The sequence below is a fragment of the Barbus barbus genome, assembly GCF_936440315.1.
Source record: "Barbus barbus genome assembly, chromosome: 15".
Classification (NCBI taxonomy): domain Eukaryota; kingdom Metazoa; phylum Chordata; class Actinopteri; order Cypriniformes; family Cyprinidae; genus Barbus; species Barbus barbus.
In genome coordinates, this window is record NC_136743.1 from 29,056,535 (window position 1) to 29,078,504 (window position 21,970).

The following is a 21,970-nucleotide window of genomic DNA, read 5'->3' on the forward strand; positions in this document are numbered from 1 at the left end:
TGTGATATCACAAATACAGGAAAACAACTTTGTAGTCCAAACGAGCCGTTCGTTGTAGTTCTTGAAAAGGGATTTTTAAAAAAACTAAATATCTCCCTTTGGAGTGGACTTTGAGATAATAATATAGATCATGACATACAAATTTTATAGGAACTTAATTTTAAAAACTACTACTCTTTATGATCATTTCCAAAGTATCAGTAATTTGAATTGAAATTTTATTTTATTTAGCCAGTCATTTACATTGCAGTGAATCTGCTTCATGCATAAAATAATAAAAAAATACCAGTACCAGTTTTGATTGTCTACCATTTTATTATTTTAGCCAAGTATATTATATGTATATCTGTATATTGTCCATGTGTAGGTGCATCTTTGGTAACTTGCATGAGGCCAGATATTGAATTAACATTACAAGATGCTAACATAGGATGCTATCCTGGCCAAAAATCAGCCACTTTGGAAGAAATCATCTGAGCGATATATAAAGTGGTTACATGCCATTTAGAGATGTGTTTTACCTGAAATAGGTTATATTTCACATACATCATAACTCACACAATATGTATAGTGTAATGCTCAGATACACAAGGAAGCCCAGCATGCTTTTGTGAGATGGGATGACGTGAATGCATATGCTGTCAGACACTAATCTTGTGTTTTTGCGTGCAGGTCCCGGTGTGCCTCACACAGCCGTGTACAGCACCAGAGACGGAGTGTACGAGAGTGAGTCCTCAGTCTGTTACTGCATTAAACACTATCAGCAGGTACAGACACACCATCACATTCACTTTATCAGCTCTGCACCCAAGAGCTTGTTTCTCTGGAAAGGTATATCTCACCCCGAGGACACGATAGAAGACCTAGATATGTGCTCTATCAACGGTGTTCGAAGGTTAAATGTGTTTGAAGATAAACGCTACACAAAACACCTCAAATGTGAGATAAAGATTTATCGAATTGTGTCAGATGAATTGTTTGAACACCATGTCCCCAGGTTGAGCAGGTTTAAGAGTGTGAGCAGAGACAATGGAGAACGGCTGTGTGCTTAGCATAATTAGCGGTGATTATCATCGGCCTCTTGGGAGAAAGAGGAAGCAGGACAAAACAGACTGATCCTGTGCTTTAACTCGCTCTTGGGATTCACAGCAAGTCGTGTGTTTATTTTGACGCCCATATTAAGAGATAACAGTATTTTTACACCAAGAGGTCAAGGTTTAGCTGGTTAGCATGACCCTGTTAGCCCCTGCTGGTAATTGTTGTAGCTACACCATTCTGGGTGGAAAAAGTGGCCTTTTCTCCATTTAATATAACTGTGTATTCTGATGAAAAAACATACAGTATCATATTACATTATATTATAGTAGATTTTTTTTTACCAGTGTGCTTTATTACTAGCAATGATGTTTGGGGTCAGACTTTTCTTGTTTTTTGAAAGAAATAAATACTTTCATTCAGCAAGGATGCATTAACTTCATCAAAAGTGACAGTCTAATGTCTCTACCAAAAGATTTCTATTTGAAAAATTATTTGCTTTCTAATTTGTATTCAACAAAGGATGCACAAAAAACATTATCATGATTTACTTTACTTTTACTTTTAGTCATTTAGCGGACGCTTTTATCCAAAGCGACTTACAAATAAGAAAAAGTAACTAAAACTAAAAGTCAAAACTCTGTAAATACTATATACACACATTTAAGAAAATAAAGAAATGAAATAAAATTGACAAATGCATAGAACATTTCAATATTAAACATTTAAATGAAAACAAAAAAATAAGCTAAAAACTGTTCAAAATATTAATAATATTAATGCTTCTAACATAACACTAAGCCAAACACCAAAAAACAACTACATGTGTATGTACAGCCACACAAATATACATATACATACATATAAAAATTAATTCAATATATATATTATTTCATTTCCATATAGTATGAAGTACTAAAATAACTAAAATTTAAATAAAACTAAAACTGAATAAACAACCTATACAGACATCAACACTGAGCCAAGCACACATGTTTTAAAACAACAACAACAACTTACTTACACATAGTAAGAAATGATTATAAAACTGAAACAGAAGTGAAACAAGCTGTAGGAAAGAGGAAAAATAAAAGCGATACTTATATTCTCCGGTGTCCCTGTCCGGTGAAGTCACACGGTAGAGTCGATGGTCTTTACACTCTTCGGTCATCACACGAGGAGGGCTTTACATGACGGCTGCCGCGGTATAATAACCCTTTTTATACCTATCTAACCAACCACTATTTGAATTCAGCTGGACCCACTTTCCTGTTTATTACAAAAAATGGCCAAGCATGTGCAGACACTGACAAGATACGCGATACAGTATGAGACCAAACAAAATATTTCCAAAAAATATTACGCAGCACAGCTGTTTTTAATGTTAATATTAAAACAAAATATGATTATAAAAACAGGAATAATCACAGGAATAAATTACATTTTAAAATATATTACAATAGAAAATACTATAAAAAAAAAAAAATCACAATATTACTGTTTTTGCTGTAAATAAATGCAGCTTTGGTGAGCATAAGAAACTCAAAATCATTAAAAGACTGCCCCCAAACTATGGTATATTTTATTGTAGGTGAATACATCTCTCTGATTATTTACTGTATGTGTTTCCCTCAGAGCTGCTGGATGTGGAGCTCAATGAGCAGTTGAACACCACTGTGAACAACACGCAGATGCCCAAAGTAGAGTACAGAAAGATCAACATAGAGGATTACTGTGAGTATCTTACAGCAAACTCTCAAAGTCAAGTTTCACAAAACTTATGATTTTCAAAGTACAGTGACTTTCCCATCATTTGCACAGGTCTGAACATGCAGATTCTGAAGCCAGCGGGGTTTATAGACACTGCTCACTACCCCATACTGCTGCTGGTGTAAGTGATTCACACACACAGAATAACTGACACATGATGCACACCAACCACACGGCAGTCAAAACACAAGAACACAGCAGATTAGTCCAGCAAAGACCGGACTTAAACAGTAAACACTAAAGCTGTACTAACGTTTTTTGCTTATTGTGGCTACATCAGTGCTGCTGTTGCTTTGTGTAGTTGTTTGTCTCCTCTTCAGTTCACCTCACTCATTTTCTATAGGGTTCAGGTCAGAGGACTGGAATGGCCATAGCAGAAGCTTGGTTTAGTGACCCATTTTTGTGTTGTTTTTGAGGTTTGTGTTTGGATTATTGTACGGTTGGAAGATCCAAACATGGCCCATTATAAGATTTCTAACAGAGTTAGTCACTTATTGATTTTTTATCTGTTGGTATTTGATAGAATCCATGATGCCATGTGTCTAAACAAGATGTCCAGGACCTCCAGCAGAAATATAGGCCCACAACATCAAAAATACAGCAGTATATTTCATTGTACACATGGGGTACTTTTTATCCCTGTGTTCACCAAACCCATCTTGATCTGACCATAGAAGCCAGTCCCATTTGAGTTCCAGTCATGTCTGATAACTGAATATGCTGGAGATTGTTTTTTGATGAAAGCATTTTCTTTTCTTGAAACCCTCACAAACAACATGTGGTGATGTAGGTGCTGTATGATTTTTATTTTTTTGAAGGTTTTCTGACCCCGAAACCTTTTTCTGCAATTCTCCAGCTGTGGTCCTTGGAGAGTCTTTAGCCACTCAAACTCTCCTCCTCACCGTGCATCAGGACGATATAGACACACGTCCTCTTTCAGGCAGATTTGTAACATTTTATGTTGATTGGAAATTCTTAATTATTGCCCTGATGGTATAAATGGGAATTTTCACTGCTCTAACTCTTTTCTTAAAGCAACTTCACTAATTTGTGAAGCTCAATTATCTTTTGCTGCACATCAGAAATATATTCTTTGGTTTTTCTCATTGTGATGGCTGACTAAGGGAATTTGGGCTTTGTTTTCCCTCCTATTTATATTTCTGTGAAACAGGAAGCCATGGCTGGATAATTTCATGTTCATAATCACCCTGGAGTGCTCAAAATTGTGAATATGAATGGGAATATATTTCAGATATATTTTACTCATAAGAATTTCTAGGGGTGCCAATAATCAAAAGGATTAACAATGCCCATTTATTTTCATAGCCCTCTTTGATCATATTTACCAAGGGTACCAACAATTCTGACCACGTGTGTGTGTGTGTGTATATATATATACATATATATATAATTTTTTGGTACATAATTTGTGAAATGTGACCCAGATATGATATTTCATCATAACATTCACCCAGTGCGTTTAATAGAAATCATATAAAAACAAAATAGAAGCTTAATTTTGATATAGTTAATTTACTGTGGTATTGTTTTGAGGCTTTTGTCTGATTAGATGCTCCTACAGCATGGCAGGTTCTGACGCATTTGCTTTGCTCTGGCAGGGACGGCACCCCCGGTGGTCAGATGGTGACGGAGCAGTTTCAGGTGGACTGGACCACGGTGCTGGTCAGCTCCTTCAACACCATAGTCATGCGTCTGGACGGCCGTGGCAGTGGCTTTCAGGGCACAAACCTCCTCCACCGCATCAAGAAGAAACTGGGGGAGTTTGAGGAGAGAGATCAGCTGGAAGCTCTTAGGTCAGATCATCCACATGAACGACTCTAAAACTACAGCAGCATCAGTGCTCAGAGAACACTTTACTTCATGCTTACATCTGTTCTGTGATTCTCTGCAGAGTGATATCACAGCAGCCATACATTGACAGCTCAAGAATTGGAGTTTATGGAAAGGTGAGTTTGCCTGATGACTGTCGGGGAATGAGTGTAGGGATGCTACTAACTTATGCTGGGTACACACTAAAAGATTTTTAAAGGGCTGGTTGATTGCGATTTCACTTTTTTCATTTTAAATAGTGTGTAATGTTGCTGTTGGTGCATAAACAGTATCTGCAAAGTTGCTGCGCTGAAAGTTCAACGTAAGCGGAGATATCTCTTCCATATTATAATGTCTTTTAAAAATCAGGAAGTTTAATGCCTACAAAAACGACTCAAATGGGACTACAACGAGATACTTCCCGGGTTTCATACGTAACAAACCTATAAATTTACATCAACCCTCCCTCCAGAACATGCAAAAAAGGGGGCAAGGCCATGTTCTGCGGCTTTGACTAAGAGGAAGAGTTATAGTGGAGAGCTGTAGCCATGCCGTCGAAAGTGTGTTATTTTCACCCAGCTGTCAGGTCTTCTGTGTTCAGGCTTCCTACGGACGCTGTTCGTCAACAATGGTTAAAATTTATGTTTGATTATGTTCCTGACAATTACAACCGTAACTTAGCTCTCTGTGCTGCGCATTTTACGGAAGACAGCTTCCAGAATCGACACGAGTTCAATGCCGGATTCAACCAGAAACTATTACTAAAACATGGAGCAGTTCCAACTTTAAAACCAGAGGCAGCAGTTGTTGGGCCACAACCTGTAAGTAAGATTTAATAATTTTAAATGTATTTGCATGTATAATTTCAGACGTAATGGTTTAGTTTTATCAAGGACGTAAACAAATGCCAACGCTGGCTTTAGTAGCCAGTTAGTTTTGCTATTTCGTGTGTCTATGACAGACGCGTACAAACATTTTGGACCCGAATTTGTAATTATGTACTAATTTTGTAAATGTATTTTCCATGTACACTTTATGACGTAATTTTTCATGTAATTACTCAGTCATGTATTCAGTTATATTAAATGTTTAATCAGGAGAAAACCGTATCTCAAAAGCTAACTAACAGCAGTAGCATTTTCAAGTAACAGCGTATCGAAATTCTTTGACAGAATAATAATAAAAAAAAAAATTGACCATTCAGAAACATTTTGTAAGAGCCATGTTTGCGGAGGTTCTGCTTGACTCTCTTCATTACCGCTTTCTGGGTCTGATTCTGGCTCAAACTGATACGGCAATATTGACACCATTATTGACATTTGACCGGAGCACATGCAACTGTCGCCCGTAAAGGTAATGGGCGTGAAGTTTCCGGACAATGTGCAGTACGCAGTTTAGCCAATCACAACACACCGGCCCAACTAACCAATCAGAGCCCATTGCCTGTTTCTGAGGGAGTGGTTTCATAGAATCAGGAAGTCAACCGGTCATTCAAATGACAGAGGAGAAAGCGGCTTACAATAAAGGTGAAATTTATGAAAAATAAGGCGTTTTTTAACAAACGAAACACGAAGACATGTTATATTGCACCCCATAAACACAATCAAGCAAAGAAAAAAGGCAGTAAACCACCCCTTTAAAATCTTATAAGACCACAAACATGAGGGCAAAAAATTATAGATTTAACCGTTTTGCTCCTATATGTGACAAAGACAGCACACCAACAGATTTTCAACCAAGAGTCCCGACTGTGAACACGGGAAACCTCGCAAAATCTCTCGAGACTTGAGAATAAAGGTGACCCTGGACCACAAAACCAGTCTTAAATCGCTGGGGTATATTTGTAGCAATAGCCAAACATTATTGATTTTTCTTTTATGCCAAAAATCATTAGGACATTAAGTAAAGATCATGTTCCATGAATATATTTTGTAAATTTCCTACTGTAAATATATCAAAACTAATAGTAATATGCATTGCTAAGAACTTCATTTGACAACTTTAAAGGCAATTTTCTCAATATTTAGATTTTTTTGCATATTTTAAAATTTGTATTAATATTTTGAATTGGCTTAATTAGCTTCATTTTATATTTTCAGTTTTCATTTTTAAATACTACTATTTAGGTTTAATGTTTTTTTTTATTGATTTTTTTTTTTTTTTAGTGCTTCTACTTTTTATTTATATTTTATTTTAGCTACATTATCAATGAACAAAAATAGTTTTAGTTTACTATAATAACCCTGCCCGGAAAGCAATCATTATTAAATTTTGATGAATGATTTCAAAGAAAACATTTAGAGGATCTGGAACAGCATACAGTGAGGATTCATTCAAAAGAAAAGCGGGAACACATAGTAAGAGTCGGTTTTGATTTCACGTTCCCTTCAGGAGGTCTGTATTGTTGAATTCATATTAATTTTCTCATGATGGAATTGTACCATGTGATGTTTGATTGTATCATTCAGCATAATTTATGTTCCTGCATCTCTAATAACCAGTTTTGTGTGCTTCAGGCATATGGAGGATACCTGGCCAGCCGACTATTACGCTCAGATGAAAATCCAAATGTGTTTAAATTCAAAATCAAGTGTGGCACGGCCATCTCTCCCATCACTGATTTCTCTTTATACGGTATGATGTCATATCCAGTGTTTGATCACTCATGCCTGTCAGAATAAAATGGTCTCATTTCAGTGTTACTCATGATCTTCTGTTCCACAGCTTCTGCGTTTTCTGAACGCTATTTAGGACCACTGCAGGCCAGTAAGAGAGAATATGAGGTAATGTACAGCAACATGAAATGGTTGAAGATCATCAGCTCAGACACATCTGTTACCAAGCAGGATAGAAGCTGATTACATGTGATCTGGATTATGACATCAGATCCCAAATATTAAGTACTTGTACTTAGATCATATTATTTTAAAATGTTAATTTAGATTAGTTACTTATTATGGATTACATGATTACAATTTATTCACGCAATGACATTACATTATTTATTAATTGACTATCCCTCATTATTCTTTCTTCTTTTTAAATTTTTTTTCATATGATGCAAGGATACCCAAACTTTTTGTCAGTCAAACCACTTTGACCTAAAATATCTGCTTGAAGTCCCCTTAGATTTAAAGTTAATATTTCAATAATTTCAACACATTTGCAAGTTCGCTGATGTCGATTAATGGTCATATTTGATTTCTCTTATTTTTTTCAAAACAATAATCCCATTTAAATCTATAAACAAGTTATATCCAAAAGTAATCTAAAAGTAATCCAAAAGTAGTCCGAATACAATACATAAAATGAGTAACCTTGATTACATCACTGAGTACAATATCATTAGTAATCAGTAACATGATTTTTAAGTAATCTCGCCAAGACTCTGTCTTACATATGGTGTTATCTTGTATTTTTTATCTTGTATTCTTGTATATTGTATTTTTTAGATGGCGCGTTTAACAGACCACATGGAGCAACTGAGGGACAAAAAACTTTTGATAATTCACCCCACGGCTGACGGTACCCTTGATTTAAACAAAGCTTCTTGTGCTTAACTTTATTTCTTAAATACATGCTTTTCTTTCATTTGTTTAACTGGCACTGGATTGTGTGTAACATTTCTTTCTGTTCACACAGAGAAAGTCCATTTTCAGCACACGGCCAAATTCATCACCCACCTGATAAATGAGAAAGCTAATTATACATTACAGGTAAGAGCTGATCAGCCGCTATTTAAAGCTCTCAGCTATCGACTCTCATTTCTGAATTATTTAACATCTTTTTAGTGGTGTTTGTTGCATCAAGAATCACTATTACTGTTACATATACTGATCTGAACAAACCACTTACACTATTAGTACAAATCAAGAACTCATCCTGTTCCAGTTGTGCTGCAGACATGAATGACACCTCAAATCATGTGGCTCACTGAGGAGAGACGTGATATTTTTACTCACTTCCTCACAACACCTTAACAACTGTATAGAAACACATTACAAACCACTTAGACACCCTAGCAACTACATTGAAACAAACTTAAAACCACTCAGACACCCTAAAACACTCGGAACCCCAGCAACATGTTAAAAAACACTCGGACACCCTTAACAACCAGATAATAACATGCTAAAAACACTCATATACGCTTAGCAACATGTTAAAACACTCAGACACCCTAGCGACATGCAAAAAACACTTAGACACCCTTAAGAACCAGATAATAACATGCTGAAAACATTCACACACACTTAGCAACATGTTAAGACACCCTAGCAACAAGCTAAAAATCCTCAGACACCCTAGCAACATGTTAAAGATCACTCAGACACCATAGCAACATGCAAAACACACTCAGACACACTAAACAACCGGATAGTAACATGATGAAACACTCATACACCCTTACAAGCATGTTACACTCAGACAACCTAGCAACATGTTAAAACACTCAGACACCCTTAACAACCAGATAATAACATGCTAAAAACACTCATACATCCTTAGCAACGTTAAAACACTCAGACACCCTAACAACATGCAAAAAACACTTAGACACCCTTAACAACCAGATAATAACATGCTAAAAACACTCATACATCCTTAGCAACGTGTTAAGACACCCTAGCAACAAGCTAAAAATACTCAGACACCCTAGCAACATGTTAAAGATCACTCAGACACCCTAGCAACATGCAAAACACACTCAGACACACTAAACAACCGGATAGTAACATGATGAAACACTCATACACCCTTAGAAGCATGTTACACTCAGACAACCTAGCAACATGTTAAAACACTCAGAACAACCTAGCTACATGTTAAAACACTCAGACACCCTTAACAACCAGATAATAACATGCTAAAAACACTCATATACCATTAGAAACATGTTAAAACACTCAGTCACCCTAGCAACATGTTAAAAATCACTTGGACACCCTAGCTACATGCAAAACACACTCAGACACCCTTAACAACCGCATAGTAACATGATAAAACAGTCAGACACCCTAGCAACATGTTAAAACACCCTGACACCCTAGCAACATGCTAAACACCCTGACACCCTAGCAACATGCTAAACACCCTAGCAACATGCAAAATACACTCACCTTAGCAATCACATAGACAAGTGCTAAATACCACTCAGAAATAAGTAATGAATTGTGGACTGTTATGTTGATGTGTATGACAGATTTGTGAATAAAAGCATGATATTCTCGCTTTCTCTCTCTCTATATATATATACACACACACATATTCTTAATCAGACAAATTAATGAGGTAAAATGATTTGTTCTTGAGTGAATGAGTGTTTTGCTTGTCTGTCAGATCTACCCAGATGAAGGCCACTTCCTCCACTCGAGAGAGGCGCAGCTACATCTCAGTCAGTCGCTTGTCAACTTCTTTGTGGAGTGTTTCAGACCCCAAGAGATACTGACTGAAGACAAACTGGAGCAGGACAATGAGGATGATGGTTAAAGTTCTACTCAGATCCAGCACGAGCCAGCTTACAGCCCAATATGCAAACTCCTCCCCTCCAGCCCACCCTCCTCCATCCCCGTGGTAGTTCTGATGGCTTCTCCTGAGCCTCTGTATGGACCACGTCCCTCAACTCTGATTGGCTCATTGGCTCCAGGAAAGAATCTGAATGACTTGGAGATACAAGAACCAGTGGAGGTACATGATGAACCATTTCATTCTCACAGCACCACACGAGCAGTGCGAGAAAACCAGCTGGACGTGCGTGATTCGGTCAAAACTCTTATGCTTGTGTTCTGTAATTCATGCATTGCTGACAGAAAGCTTTAAGAGACGACAGCACAATATACAGAAGAACGATTGGCCAGAATTAAAAGCTGCAGATTTACTCAGCATTATTTTCCCTGCTGCGTAACGTTCTGATGAGTTCAAACCAGTTTAGGTCCTTTATTTGGGTATAAATGTCCCTGTGAACCCATTTGTTTCTGTCGTCAATGTCATCGTTATCGGGCCTATATGGAGTCAAAACAATGCCACATATATTTGCAAGAGAATTGAAGTATTGCAAGAAGAAAAAAGTTTTGAAAACAAAAATAAAGAACTGCAAAATATAAATGAAACGGAGCAAAAGCATTGACTTTGCAATACATATTTTCCATGGCCATATCTACTAATTTATTTGCAACACTGCTTTTTTGTTGCGTTTAAGTCAAGTCTGAGCTTGTGATACCGTTTTCCACTTTGCACTTCATGTTTTTGCGCGTCTCACTTTGTGGCACTGTTTTAACATGGGGGTGGAGTCAAGGAACGGGGGCGTGTACAAGGCCTGGGCATGCCTCCCTAGAAGTGACGTCATCGGCCTGAGACGCATATCACAACTGATCCAGGCACCGTCTTTGAGCAGAGGCATGCGAGTGGATCGTTTCCTTTTAAGAACGATGTGCGCTAGCGTTCCCCTCTCACAGGTTAAGAGATTTTAACTGTTGATACACATTTAGTTAAGCAAATGAAACGATACACATTTTAATGCTATAAAAGTGTGCACATTGAGAGAAATAAGAGCAGATGTTCATATTAACAACTTTTTTAACTTGAGCATACGCTGCTAATACACATAAACATATTAATAAAATTAAAACATGCATGTTTTAAAGCTAGTGAATAAAAGGAAACGATCCACCCGCATGCCTCTGCTCAATGATTGGGCCTGGATCAGTTCTCGGCCCGATGACGTCACTTCCAGGGAGGCATGCCCAGGCCTGTTGTACACGCCCCCATCCCTTGACTCCACCCCCATGTCAAAACAGTGCCACAAAGTGAGATGCGCAAAAACATGGTGCAAAGTGGAAAACGGTATCGCAAGCTCAAACTTGACTTTTGCGTTGCAAATAAACGAGTAGATATGGCCATGGAAAATATGTATAGCAAAATCATTGCTTTTGCTCCGTTTCATTTATATTTTGCAATTCTTTATTTTTGTTTACCAAAACCACATAATTTTTTCTCAATACTTTCATTTTCGTTTGCAAAACGTTCTTTTCTTTTGCAATACTTCAGTTCTCTTGCAAATATATGCGGCATTGTTTTGACTCCATAGAGGCCTATTCATGCTAAATGAATTTGCGCGAAATATTTATAAAACCATTTTTCACATGTCAGTTGAATGTGGTAATTTACAAAAAAAAAATTATTGGAGCTGAACAAATGTGCTTAAATCATATACATAAAAATTTAGACAGGAATTAGTTCTGTGCATTTCATGAGGCTATTTGTTCATCAAATGTGCTACTGTAAACGGTTCTTTAAAATCAATCAATTGTTGTAAGTATCCATATCAGCGTCCGCATGTCGGCACAATGGCATATTGTTCATTTGTGAATCGGCCCATTCCGAAAAGGACAGTCTTTTATTTTATTTTTTTTGAGTGCAGCTGCAAATGTCTATGGATATTCATTTAGTCACTGTGCCTTATTGGAGTATACCTGCTAAAGACAGGCAGTCCATGAGGTAGGATGAATAATTTATGGGGGGGGGTTTAGAAATAATGTTTTGTGTTATCAAACAGAACCATGCCACAATCCTGCCAAGAACATTTTCTTTACAGTCCTGTGTACTAGTTGAGTTGTAAAGTAATCCAGTAGCTTAACTGTGAATACAGAATTCATAGGACTAGCGTCTTTGGGCAGGTTTGTGTTTTGTTTGGGGTTTTATGTCATTCGTGGTTACAAAGGTCTTTGAAGAATGTTTTTCATAGAATATATTTTCTTGCTCTATAATTTGGCATGGTGGCAAGATGGTTTCCTTTGTTTTAATGTATCTATTTACGTGTCGTTACTTTTGACAGCTTGAATGTTCCTGTGGTTCCACTGAATTTATTGTTGTAAGTGAAATCCTGTCTTGTAAGCAGATGCACTGATGTGTAAATTACTACTGTTTTGGTCCCTACTTGTGTGTACCTTGTACATAAAGCATTTTGAAAGCTATTTTGTTTGTTTCTTCATATACTGCAAGTTTCCATATGGCTACATTTATGTCGTTCACATTTATTGAACAAGTAGTTACAGCGTTTTGTTTTAGCCATCACAAATATCATGCAAGTTCCTGCGATAGCAGTCTGCCCCCTTGTGGTGCCAATCTGAAATGAATGAGGAAATAATTCAACAGGACTAGTTCTTTATCAGACAAAAAGGGTTTATTTTCCAGTGTTTTACAATGTGCATCCACCACGTGAGCAGACCCAGCATGATACAAACAGTTAGGGAAGCATTGTTCACACATGGGGAGACTGAAGACCCCCAGAGATGATTAGCATGTTCGCCTTCACTCTCCCAGGTCCCTTAACCTCACCTCTGTATCGTACAACACTTACAAAAAGAAACTGATGCAATGAAGATGACCGGAGGAAGAGGAGCAGCTAAAACATGAAATAGATATGTACATTTAAGTTACTTACTTTACAGGAATATTTAAAATTCAAGTCTGGTTAAAATACCAAATGCAAAACAATAATGCATTAAAATAGTGTTAAGACCCAGGAGGAATGCTGTAGGAATGGAAGCATCTCATTTTTCCATGAATGAAATCTGGCTGAGGGGAGTAAAAAAAAAAAAAAAAAAAAAAAAATCATCTTTTAAACTTTTTTTTTTTTACACAATGTGAGATGTGGCTCCTTCAACAACCCGATACCAGTATTCAATATGAGGCACTTTCATGATCCAAAGACACCTGATTTGTTCTCTAACAATCCATTCTTTTCCCATCTTTTTTTCCAGCTTTATGCCAAACAGTAATCGTGTCTCAGTAGTCGTAGTACAACAAACAGCAACATGTACACTGCAAATTGCATCAGCGAAACTGAATTCCTTTTTGTCTTCCGTTATTTAAAAATGTTTACTGTGCCGAGTGTCTGCCATGCACTGCACTTAAAAAAAGAAAAACGAAACAGACACTGTTCCAAAGCACAGCACACGAAGCAGTCTAAACAGGCAGAATAAACAAAAAAGCACAGAAAGGGGAAATACATACACTTCATAAATTAAAATGGCAGTTGGTTTAGTATTACAACAAGCAGATACATTCTTGTTTTGGTTACTGAAGGATCTATCGCAACAACGGGGGCCTCTTTACACTTCCAGTAAAATAAATCTTTTATCAAGGCTCAAGACACTCTAGCCTTCTCAACATCCTATTGACCTACCTGCTCAGCCTATTTCTTGGTTACTTTCCTTTAACTTCCAAGCCATTTGGACTAAAACTGCTCCATGATGTGGTATCTCAAATCTACAATCTATACTCGCCGGAATTCGAGTTCTCCCAGTTTTCCAGCAATACTGCACTTCGGCCAACAGTGAGAGGGCCTCTGTTCGCTGTACAACATTAGATCGGTACATAATTTCATTCACAGAAGGAAATATCACAGGATGTTTCAAAAACATTCCTCGCAACTCTCAGAGAACGCTCAATAGCAATTTCATACACGCTCTCTCCCGATCTCACATGCACTCTCGCTCATGATATCGACTCGCTGCCAACATGGCTTACAAGCATCGCTCAAGTACCTTAAAACATGTCAATACTCAGACACTCAAACCGTGTGCTCGTATATAATATACATGAGCGCAAACTCACACACGATTTCACAGGTACTGATAGAAACGGGAACGGACCACTTGAGCACCAGAGAGTTTGTGAGGGTGGGCATCTGCAGCCAGGCTTAGGCTCTTGCTCTGAGCGGCCGCTACATCTCCATTAAGGAGCTGACCCAAGTGGGAGTGCGAGGACCCAGCGGAGAACAGGGCCTGTGATCGGGAAGGGTGCAGGTCTAGTACATCCACACTAACTTCGGGGTTGCTGGTGCGGTGTCGCTCTCGAGCGATCCAGTCTCTGATGGAGAAGTCCTGCGAACTGCATTTGGGCTTTAAGCGATCCATAGCCGAGAGCTCATTGCCCTCGACTCTTTGCCAGTCCCCAATTACCGACAGCTCAGCAAAGTCCCGCTGACCACCCATGGTGTGCCTGCGGCGAATGTTGCTTTTCCGTTTACTCCGAGTCTCGGGTGACCTGGTGTGCTGGGAACCCATCCCAAACATGTCATCTGCTGACGTCCTCAGTCGACACTTTAACCGGTCTGTGATTTTGATTCGCCACATGGGTTCGGCTCGTTCCGATTCGCTGCGAGAGGAAGAGCTCAGACTGCCGGTGGACCGGCCTTTGACTGCCTCTAGTACTCGCGAGAGTCGACTGGATTCCTTGTCGCTGCAGTTCCCGTCTGCTGAAGACTCGCTGTCCGTCTTCTGCTGACTCCCTCTCTTGCGTGCCAGGGTGTCGCACGCGATGATTCGATGGGAGGGGATTAGGTTGGGTACATCTTGCAAAGGTGTGACGCTGCCCTCCGGTTGGTTGCTATCTTCGGTCGGCCCGCTATCCCGGCCACCGGCAAAGACTGATAAATCGCTCTCACTGTCGGTCTCCATGGGTCGTCCCTCACTGATGAGCTCACTTCTTTCATCGTCAGCATCATCCCCGCGGCTTTCGGCGACCGATTGCACCTCCGGACTGAGGGCGATGGACTCCACCCCCGTGTGGAAGGTCATGGAGGAGGTGGTGGAGTAATCTGACGTGATAGAGCAGACCTCGGCTCCTGGGCCCATTCCTGTGCTCTCCATCCAGTGACCCGGTGTCCTCCCGTGCCTCATTCTGGGTACTGAGGCCTGGGAGCTGGTGCTGTTAAGCGTGCCCAGATCTGAGACGCATCCGTCGTCGTAGTTGGAGGGAGGATCGGACAGGGAACTTTGGCGAGTCATGTGATAACTAGATTTAGGCGATGTGATGATCTTAGATGAAGGACAAGTCTCCTGGGGCAGGTGTTCAGAAATAAGCTGCTTGTTTTCAGAGGTTAGGTCAAGGCTGTCTCCTGGGCTTTGCTCATCATCCTCTGTCCTTTCTATTTGGTCATCAAGTCCAACTTCACTCTCAGCATCCTCAGTTTGGTCATCAGCAGGCCAATTTGGATCATTTTGCACCGGAAGATCCTTCTTAGAGAAACAAGCGTCCAGGTCGTCGTCAGAGCTGCTCGGCTGAGGCTTGTCCTTAGGCTTTTTGCGTTTTCGGCTAGCAAAGATGGAAGTACGCAGCAGCTCTCTACTATATTGGTCTTTACCAGATCCCCAGGAACCCTGCTACAGAACCAAGCACATAAAGACACGTGTGAATTTACAACGCAATGTGATCAATCACAGGGAATTGGCTTCTGAAACAGAAATCGTCTCCTTTTGTATATAGCGATTTTGTAATGCCCTCAATAAAAGAAAACACTCACCTTTGATTTGGCAGAGTCACTGGTGGTTGAATCTAGTGGAACAAGGAGAGAAAACGGTAAGCAGGCTATTTTAAGTGGAATACAGCAGGGACAAAGAGCCAGAGACGAGGGGAGATTGAAATATAAATATCCTTCACCACAACAGCAGTGGAACAGCACAAACAGTGGAGTCATGTAGAGATCTGAGAGATGAAGGCGACACACATAAGCCATCGCACAGAGAGAAATGGAGGAAAGAGAAATGAGTGAGGACAAGAACCCGGCAGGGTGCAGTAAGACAGGAGGCAGCTCATGCACACATTCACACACAGACAGACAGCCTGTCCACATTTAAATCACCAATCACTGACAAACACACACATACATACAAACAAACACACGGAGCCAGCAGAACAGGTCTACAGGCATTCTTTCCCAACTCAGAGACATCACCAAGGCAGGGATGGACATCCTTACAGCTATGTATTAGGGGTAAGAGTTGACGCAAATCTGGTCGGAAATTTCAAATGGCTGAGTATGCTTGATTCTTTACTTTTGTAAACCAACATGAGTTGGTTATATTGCATCATGGGATTCATGTGCTTAATACACATGCATATTAAGTCCCTTAGTCACAAAAATCTTTTTAAAATGTTAAGTTTAGTGTTTTTTCCACCTACTTCGTAATTTTGCCTACCGCTATGTAATATATCCCTTATATTACATAGCGGTCCCTAGCCATTTCTAGTATTTTTAAGGCAATAAGTGGCTAGAGAATTTAAATGTGCACAGTAACTATTAGCTCAAATAACAGTAATAATTCAACTATATTAACTGCGACAAGTTTAGATATGGGAGATTTGAAATAAAGCATAATAAGGTGTGTTTATATAAAACAGGCACAGAGATGTCAAGTTGTTGTGAAATAAGAAACATATTAAATGATGTTAATACTAGAGGTCGCCATGTAGCTGTACTGTGCTTTTCTATATGGATCCATTCTAACCAAAGCTAGTGGTCAAGTCCAAAGTATACTTCGGCCATCCACTTTCCGCAACGGTCCGCGCACTGTCCGTGTGCAGGCCAATTTTGTGTCTGCATAAAACAGCGCAGGTGCGATATCAATGTGTCGAACGCATATGTCAAACTCGTTCATCTGCAGTTGACAATACTTTGAAAGCTGCGTGGACACAGCTGTGCGCGAGACGGAGTGGAACGTGGAAAAAGAAGTATGCCAGGCCTTCAGTCACACAGCACCTGAAATTACCAGCTAAAATTGACCGAACTATGTTGCAAGTCTGAATGTCCTTTTACAAGTCAAATCAGTCACTTGAGGAACCATGTTTGTGTTGAATGGAATCAGCTTGTCGGTGCATAACATGGAGATGCAGAATGAATTAAAGCACTGAGAGACTATGACAAGGGACAACAAGGGTCAGATATGACAGGAGGGCAGAAAGGGGCTAAAGGGGCCAAAGCTACGAGGAGGAAGCGAGTCCTTACGATGGGCTACTTCACCACTCAAAAGCCCCTTTGCTCACTCTCCATCAAGAGCTACTAATGCTTTTGAATGGTACGATATTCGTCGGGAGCTTTATGATTTGAGCCGGCTCAGCCCCTCACCACACCCCTTCAGACATCATCAATGACAGTTACGGTATGCCACAAGACTGGAGGAAATCCTGAAGACCATACCATGCTAGAACTCCTTGCGGTCAGCTTCAGAGACAACGAGAGACAGCAAAGAGGCTTTTCAGACACATTACACCATCACAGCTCTGTATCCTCTCTGTTAATAATAGTCTTATAAGATATGAAACGTGCAACACGACGATGACAAATATCAACTTCTCTGACACTCTTTTTTTGTTTCTTTTGTTTTCTGGTGGGTTTGTCCCGGATTCGCTTTCAATTTATAAGAATCGGGGATTTCTGCAGACTAGGCAGCTACATTGGGGACAACACTCCTCCTTCTTCCTACAGTCCCAGCTGTCCATCACAGACATTACAGAGTCCATCAGTGACATCACCGAGTGATAGACGCCGCCCACTTGGCCTGTGTCAAGATTGGGTAATGTGTGAGCAGTGCTGGACAGGGACAAGGGAGAAGAAAACACTAGAGACAAGATGGGTCAGACGGGTAACCCTTTGGTGGTTTATCATTGGTTTTTCCATTTCTTTTGGGAAAGAACACGCCGGGTTAGCACAAGAGAAGAGTAAGGAGGGAAAAGAACTGAAAGAAAAGGAGGAGTGGAGTCATAACGGAGACTAAAGCATTAGGGGAGGGATGACAATGAGTGAGGTTCAAACCAATACAAACCAAAGCAAAAGGAGAATTCTGGAGAAATCATAGCATTGAAATAAAGGCAACAAGTCTAAAACAATGGCGGAAGGTAAAGAAACAATTCAATGGAAAAAAGTCGATTCATAAGCATCACATACATAGGAACTATTTTAACCAATTTTCAGATAGCTCATCAAATATGTTTGACCAATGCAAAATTGCTAAAATAGTTCACCTTTACATATGCACCAAGACATTTCTGGCAAGCTTGCTTTTGTTCACTCTAAACATTGACAGATCTAAATGGAAAGCATGAGCATCTGCTAATCATCTGAAATATATTAAGAGAGTCTAAACATACACAGTAACATCTGAACACACTGTACGTCTCACTTTGGTTTTAAGTAATATCCATTCTCCTAAACTCGTATCCCTAGCCTGGAACAGTTGGACTATGAATGCAAGATTACCTGAGACGTCTCCCGGTGACGGAGCGGTGCGGCCAATGTTGGTCAGCAGATGGTCAATGTTGGGCACAGGCTGAGACTGAACTGTGCTCTCTTGCTCCACGGTGGTCTGACATAAACAATGAGAGAGATTCAATTCATAAACCGTTTACATGAGGCAAAGCGAACTTTGAGTGCCGTTTTAAGCAGTGTATGTATGAACTTTTCCAAACAAACACATGTTGACTTTCTTTTTAAAACACTGTTTGCAAAGATTATTTGTGAGCAGTGGCAGCTTCAACCACCTTGCAAATGCTGGTGGGTCTATAATGTCCATAAAGTGACTGAAAAAAATCCATGTGATCTTATTCACCAGCAAATCAGGACTTAAAATCGATTCAAAGTCAATTTCTTGCAGGTTTACAGTCTGCTACTGCATGAAAGTAAAGAGCAGAAAATACAGTGAAATTGGTTAGTTTATTAGTTCTTTGTTGATTTTGAATTCAGCTTTTGGAAAGACAAAGCAAGTCTGCATTTAGCAGTGGTGGATTTAACTCACGGATCAGTATCCACAGCCATTTAAAGAGAGCATGGTGAGCACTGTATGCTATGAGTGTATGACCTGTGCACTGTACGCTATGAGTTAAAGCGGCTCTCATCAACTCTGTATAAAGATGCAAAGCTGCATGAAGCTATATTAAAATAAGCTTCTAACTTGCCTCACACCCTAGTTTCAGAGATACCTGTAATGCAGCTTTTGTTCTGTAAAAATGAAATAATGCATCAGGTCTGAACTCTCCTTGGGGTCCCAAAAATGATCAGTCTGCCCCAGTAAGGGCATAGGAAGTTCCTCGATGTTATCTGCACCTAAATAGCTCTACACAAGCGAGGTGGACCAGGTGGAAATAGGACAAAAGTAAAACTGAGAAAAAGATGAGGATGATGTTTCTGACCCGTGTTACCCTGGAGACTCGAGTCTCCAGTTCTTGACAGCATGGTGATGTTTGTTTAGGGCTCAGAAATCCACTCAGAGAAGAATGGCAGGAAGCTACAGACTCACCGTTGGCTCTTCATCTCCATCTTCTGTGAAGAACCAATCATACTGTAGAAGAGCAAAGCAGAACGTTCAGCAGAGTTCAGACATTAGTTTACACACAGATGAAAGGGAAAAAGCTCTTACTTGCTGAATGAGAGTCTCAACGATCTTGTACTGATCAGGCATGTGCGTGACCATGTGCGTCATGTTGTCTTCAGAAGTTCTGACAAGAGTTGGGCCAAACACAATGGCCAAGTTACGTGGCTCCATCTAATAAAATACAAAGAAAGCTTCCATTAATGGCTTTCATCACTTTTCTTTTCTATCTGTAATGGAAATTATTGACATCACACAACAAGCATTTGTGCTTCCGGGTTCTTCAGACAAGCTATGACAGATAAGACTGAGCAACACTGTCGTTTTAATGACCTGATTATATTATTTAATTTTTTACTTATGAAAGAGATTATTTAGTGTTAAGTAATAGTATCTACAAAAGCAGATTAAAGTATTTCTATTCATAATTTCTTGTCATAGGTTGTTGAACTCACGTAGACAGGGTCAATGAACCAAACATTTACAAAGCTCATACCTTGTTTTTCTCACAGTTTTCAGAGACAGTTTTGAGATGTCCAGAGAGGAACTTCAGCGTTTCATAATGATGGTCTGGTAACTCATGAATCTGAGCAGAAAAAACAGTAAATATAGTTTAAACCTGTTATCTGTTGAGGATTTTATTGCTGATTTAAAGGATTTTTCTTTTTCCAATCTAGTAAATGTCAATATTTAGTAAATCAACAGAGGTCTTCAGATAAACCGTACCAGTCTCTTCAGTGTTTTTAACCGCTCAACAGGGTCCTCCATTCGATTGGCATCAATAAAGTTGGAATATTTTTCTATGATCAGAGCAAACAAGCATTATAAGAACATTCCGGAAGTGTATTACTGAGGCTCCCCACGCCAAAAAAAATGCTATAAAATATTATAGCTAAACATACATAAAATCTAAGATTCAATATAGACCTTTATGACTTTACATTTTATTATTTAAATTAAAAAGAAAAAAAAATCCACACATTTTTCAGGCTTGCTTTTGTTGTCCTCTAGGAGGAGTCCTTTCTCCACAAGTGGAGAAAATAGAGCTTGGATACAAGATTTTCTTAGATACGAGATGCTCTCTATGAGAGACAGCAGACAGTATTTTCCATGCATTTTGTATAAAGCCAGAGGAATCATCTATCCTATGCGATCATGTGTCTCACCGTTGGTAAACAGAGGCTCCGGAAGTTTCCTAAAAAAGGACTTGAGCAAACTGCTGATCACATTGAGGTCTCGCCACTTCTGCTGAACAAAATGAAAGCACAAAGATCAGGTCTGTCTTTATGGTACAAGCTCTCAGGTATAATATCACACAACACAAAGTGTTTACTCACATCATCCTGGATATCAATGTCTGTCATGCCTTTAGTGTCTAGTTCCTCCTGCATGCTCGAGATGGCAGTGTTGTTTCCAGGGACTCTATAAATGCCTGTGTACTCCAACCCTCTCTCCTCCACCAGCTTACAACACACATCCACGATCAAAGGCACAAACTGTAGATTACAGATAGTAATTAGTGTTATTTTTAATATCATAATCTCACAAAACTCAATAAGTAGGTCATTTTTCACCCCAAAGTCAAAGAAAATGGAATCTATTTTTAGAACCACTCATATTTTCCCATCATGGCATGAATTTTATTAAATGCATTTTATTATTTATTTACATTAATTTCATTATTTTATTTACTTCTCAGTAGTGTAATATATATATATATATATATATATATATAAACATACTAAAGATTTAAATGTAAAACATTCAGACACACACAGGGGGAAATATACTAACAATTAGTGATCGACCGATATTGATTTTTTATAACCGATACCGATACCAATTATTTGCATGTCTATGTGCCCGATAACCGATATGCAGAACCGATATTTATTTACTGTTATAAAATAAATAAATGACTGCGTGAAGTAAGTCCATACTTCACTTTGGTTTTTCCTCCTTTCAGTCATCTTAACAAAAAATGTTTTGAGAATTAGCAGTCTTTCACGCAGGGCTCTAGACTCATTCTTCCCACTGATCTCACTTTTGCGCACGAGAACATAATTTGGTTGCAATTTGTTTTTGCTACAACATTTGATTAATCAATGCATGCTGATGAACTTTTATCATAGTTTATAGTTATATGGTAACGAAAGTTTTCAACATTAAACTCGTTCTTTTTCATC

The 21,970-nt window shown here is 39.1% G+C and overlaps 2 protein-coding genes across 3 annotated transcripts in view; one reads left to right on the plus strand and one right to left on the minus strand.

The window, feature by feature from the left end:
- The window catches only part of LOC306881921 (A-type potassium channel modulatory protein DPP6-like), a 29,830-nt gene extending 19,628 nt beyond the window's left edge, over positions 1–10,202 (plus strand). The window contains exons 14-23 of the mRNA XM_079436284.1: positions 673–726; positions 2,671–2,769; positions 2,857–2,926; positions 4,425–4,619; positions 4,718–4,772; positions 7,152–7,269; positions 7,360–7,418; positions 8,088–8,160; positions 8,278–8,351; positions 9,976–10,202. Of these exons, the coding sequence (XP_079292410.1) occupies positions 673–726; positions 2,671–2,769; positions 2,857–2,926; positions 4,425–4,619; positions 4,718–4,772; positions 7,152–7,269; positions 7,360–7,418; positions 8,088–8,160; positions 8,278–8,351; positions 9,976–10,125 (947 nt within the window). The 3' untranslated portion in view covers positions 10,126–10,202. The remainder of the gene's footprint in view (positions 1–672; positions 727–2,670; positions 2,770–2,856; positions 2,927–4,424; positions 4,620–4,717; positions 4,773–7,151; positions 7,270–7,359; positions 7,419–8,087; positions 8,161–8,277; positions 8,352–9,975) is intronic.
- Positions 10,203–12,801: 2,599 nt separating this feature from the next.
- LOC306881941 (rho GTPase-activating protein 21-A-like) overlaps positions 12,802–21,970 on the minus strand; it is a 55,719-nt gene continuing 46,550 nt past the window's right edge. For both annotated transcript variants that reach the window (XM_079436324.1, XM_079436325.1), the window contains 9 exons: positions 21,122–21,280; positions 20,951–21,029; positions 20,511–20,584; positions 20,281–20,370; positions 19,833–19,958; positions 19,713–19,754; positions 18,677–18,782; positions 15,944–15,975; positions 12,802–15,803 (listed from right to left, as the gene is read on the minus strand). In XM_079436324.1, the coding sequence (XP_079292450.1) occupies positions 14,262–15,803; positions 15,944–15,975; positions 18,677–18,782; positions 19,713–19,754; positions 19,833–19,958; positions 20,281–20,370; positions 20,511–20,584; positions 20,951–21,029; positions 21,122–21,280 (2,250 nt within the window). In that variant the 3' untranslated portion in view covers positions 12,802–14,261. The remainder of the gene's footprint in view (positions 15,804–15,943; positions 15,976–18,676; positions 18,783–19,712; positions 19,755–19,832; positions 19,959–20,280; positions 20,371–20,510; positions 20,585–20,950; positions 21,030–21,121; positions 21,281–21,970) is intronic.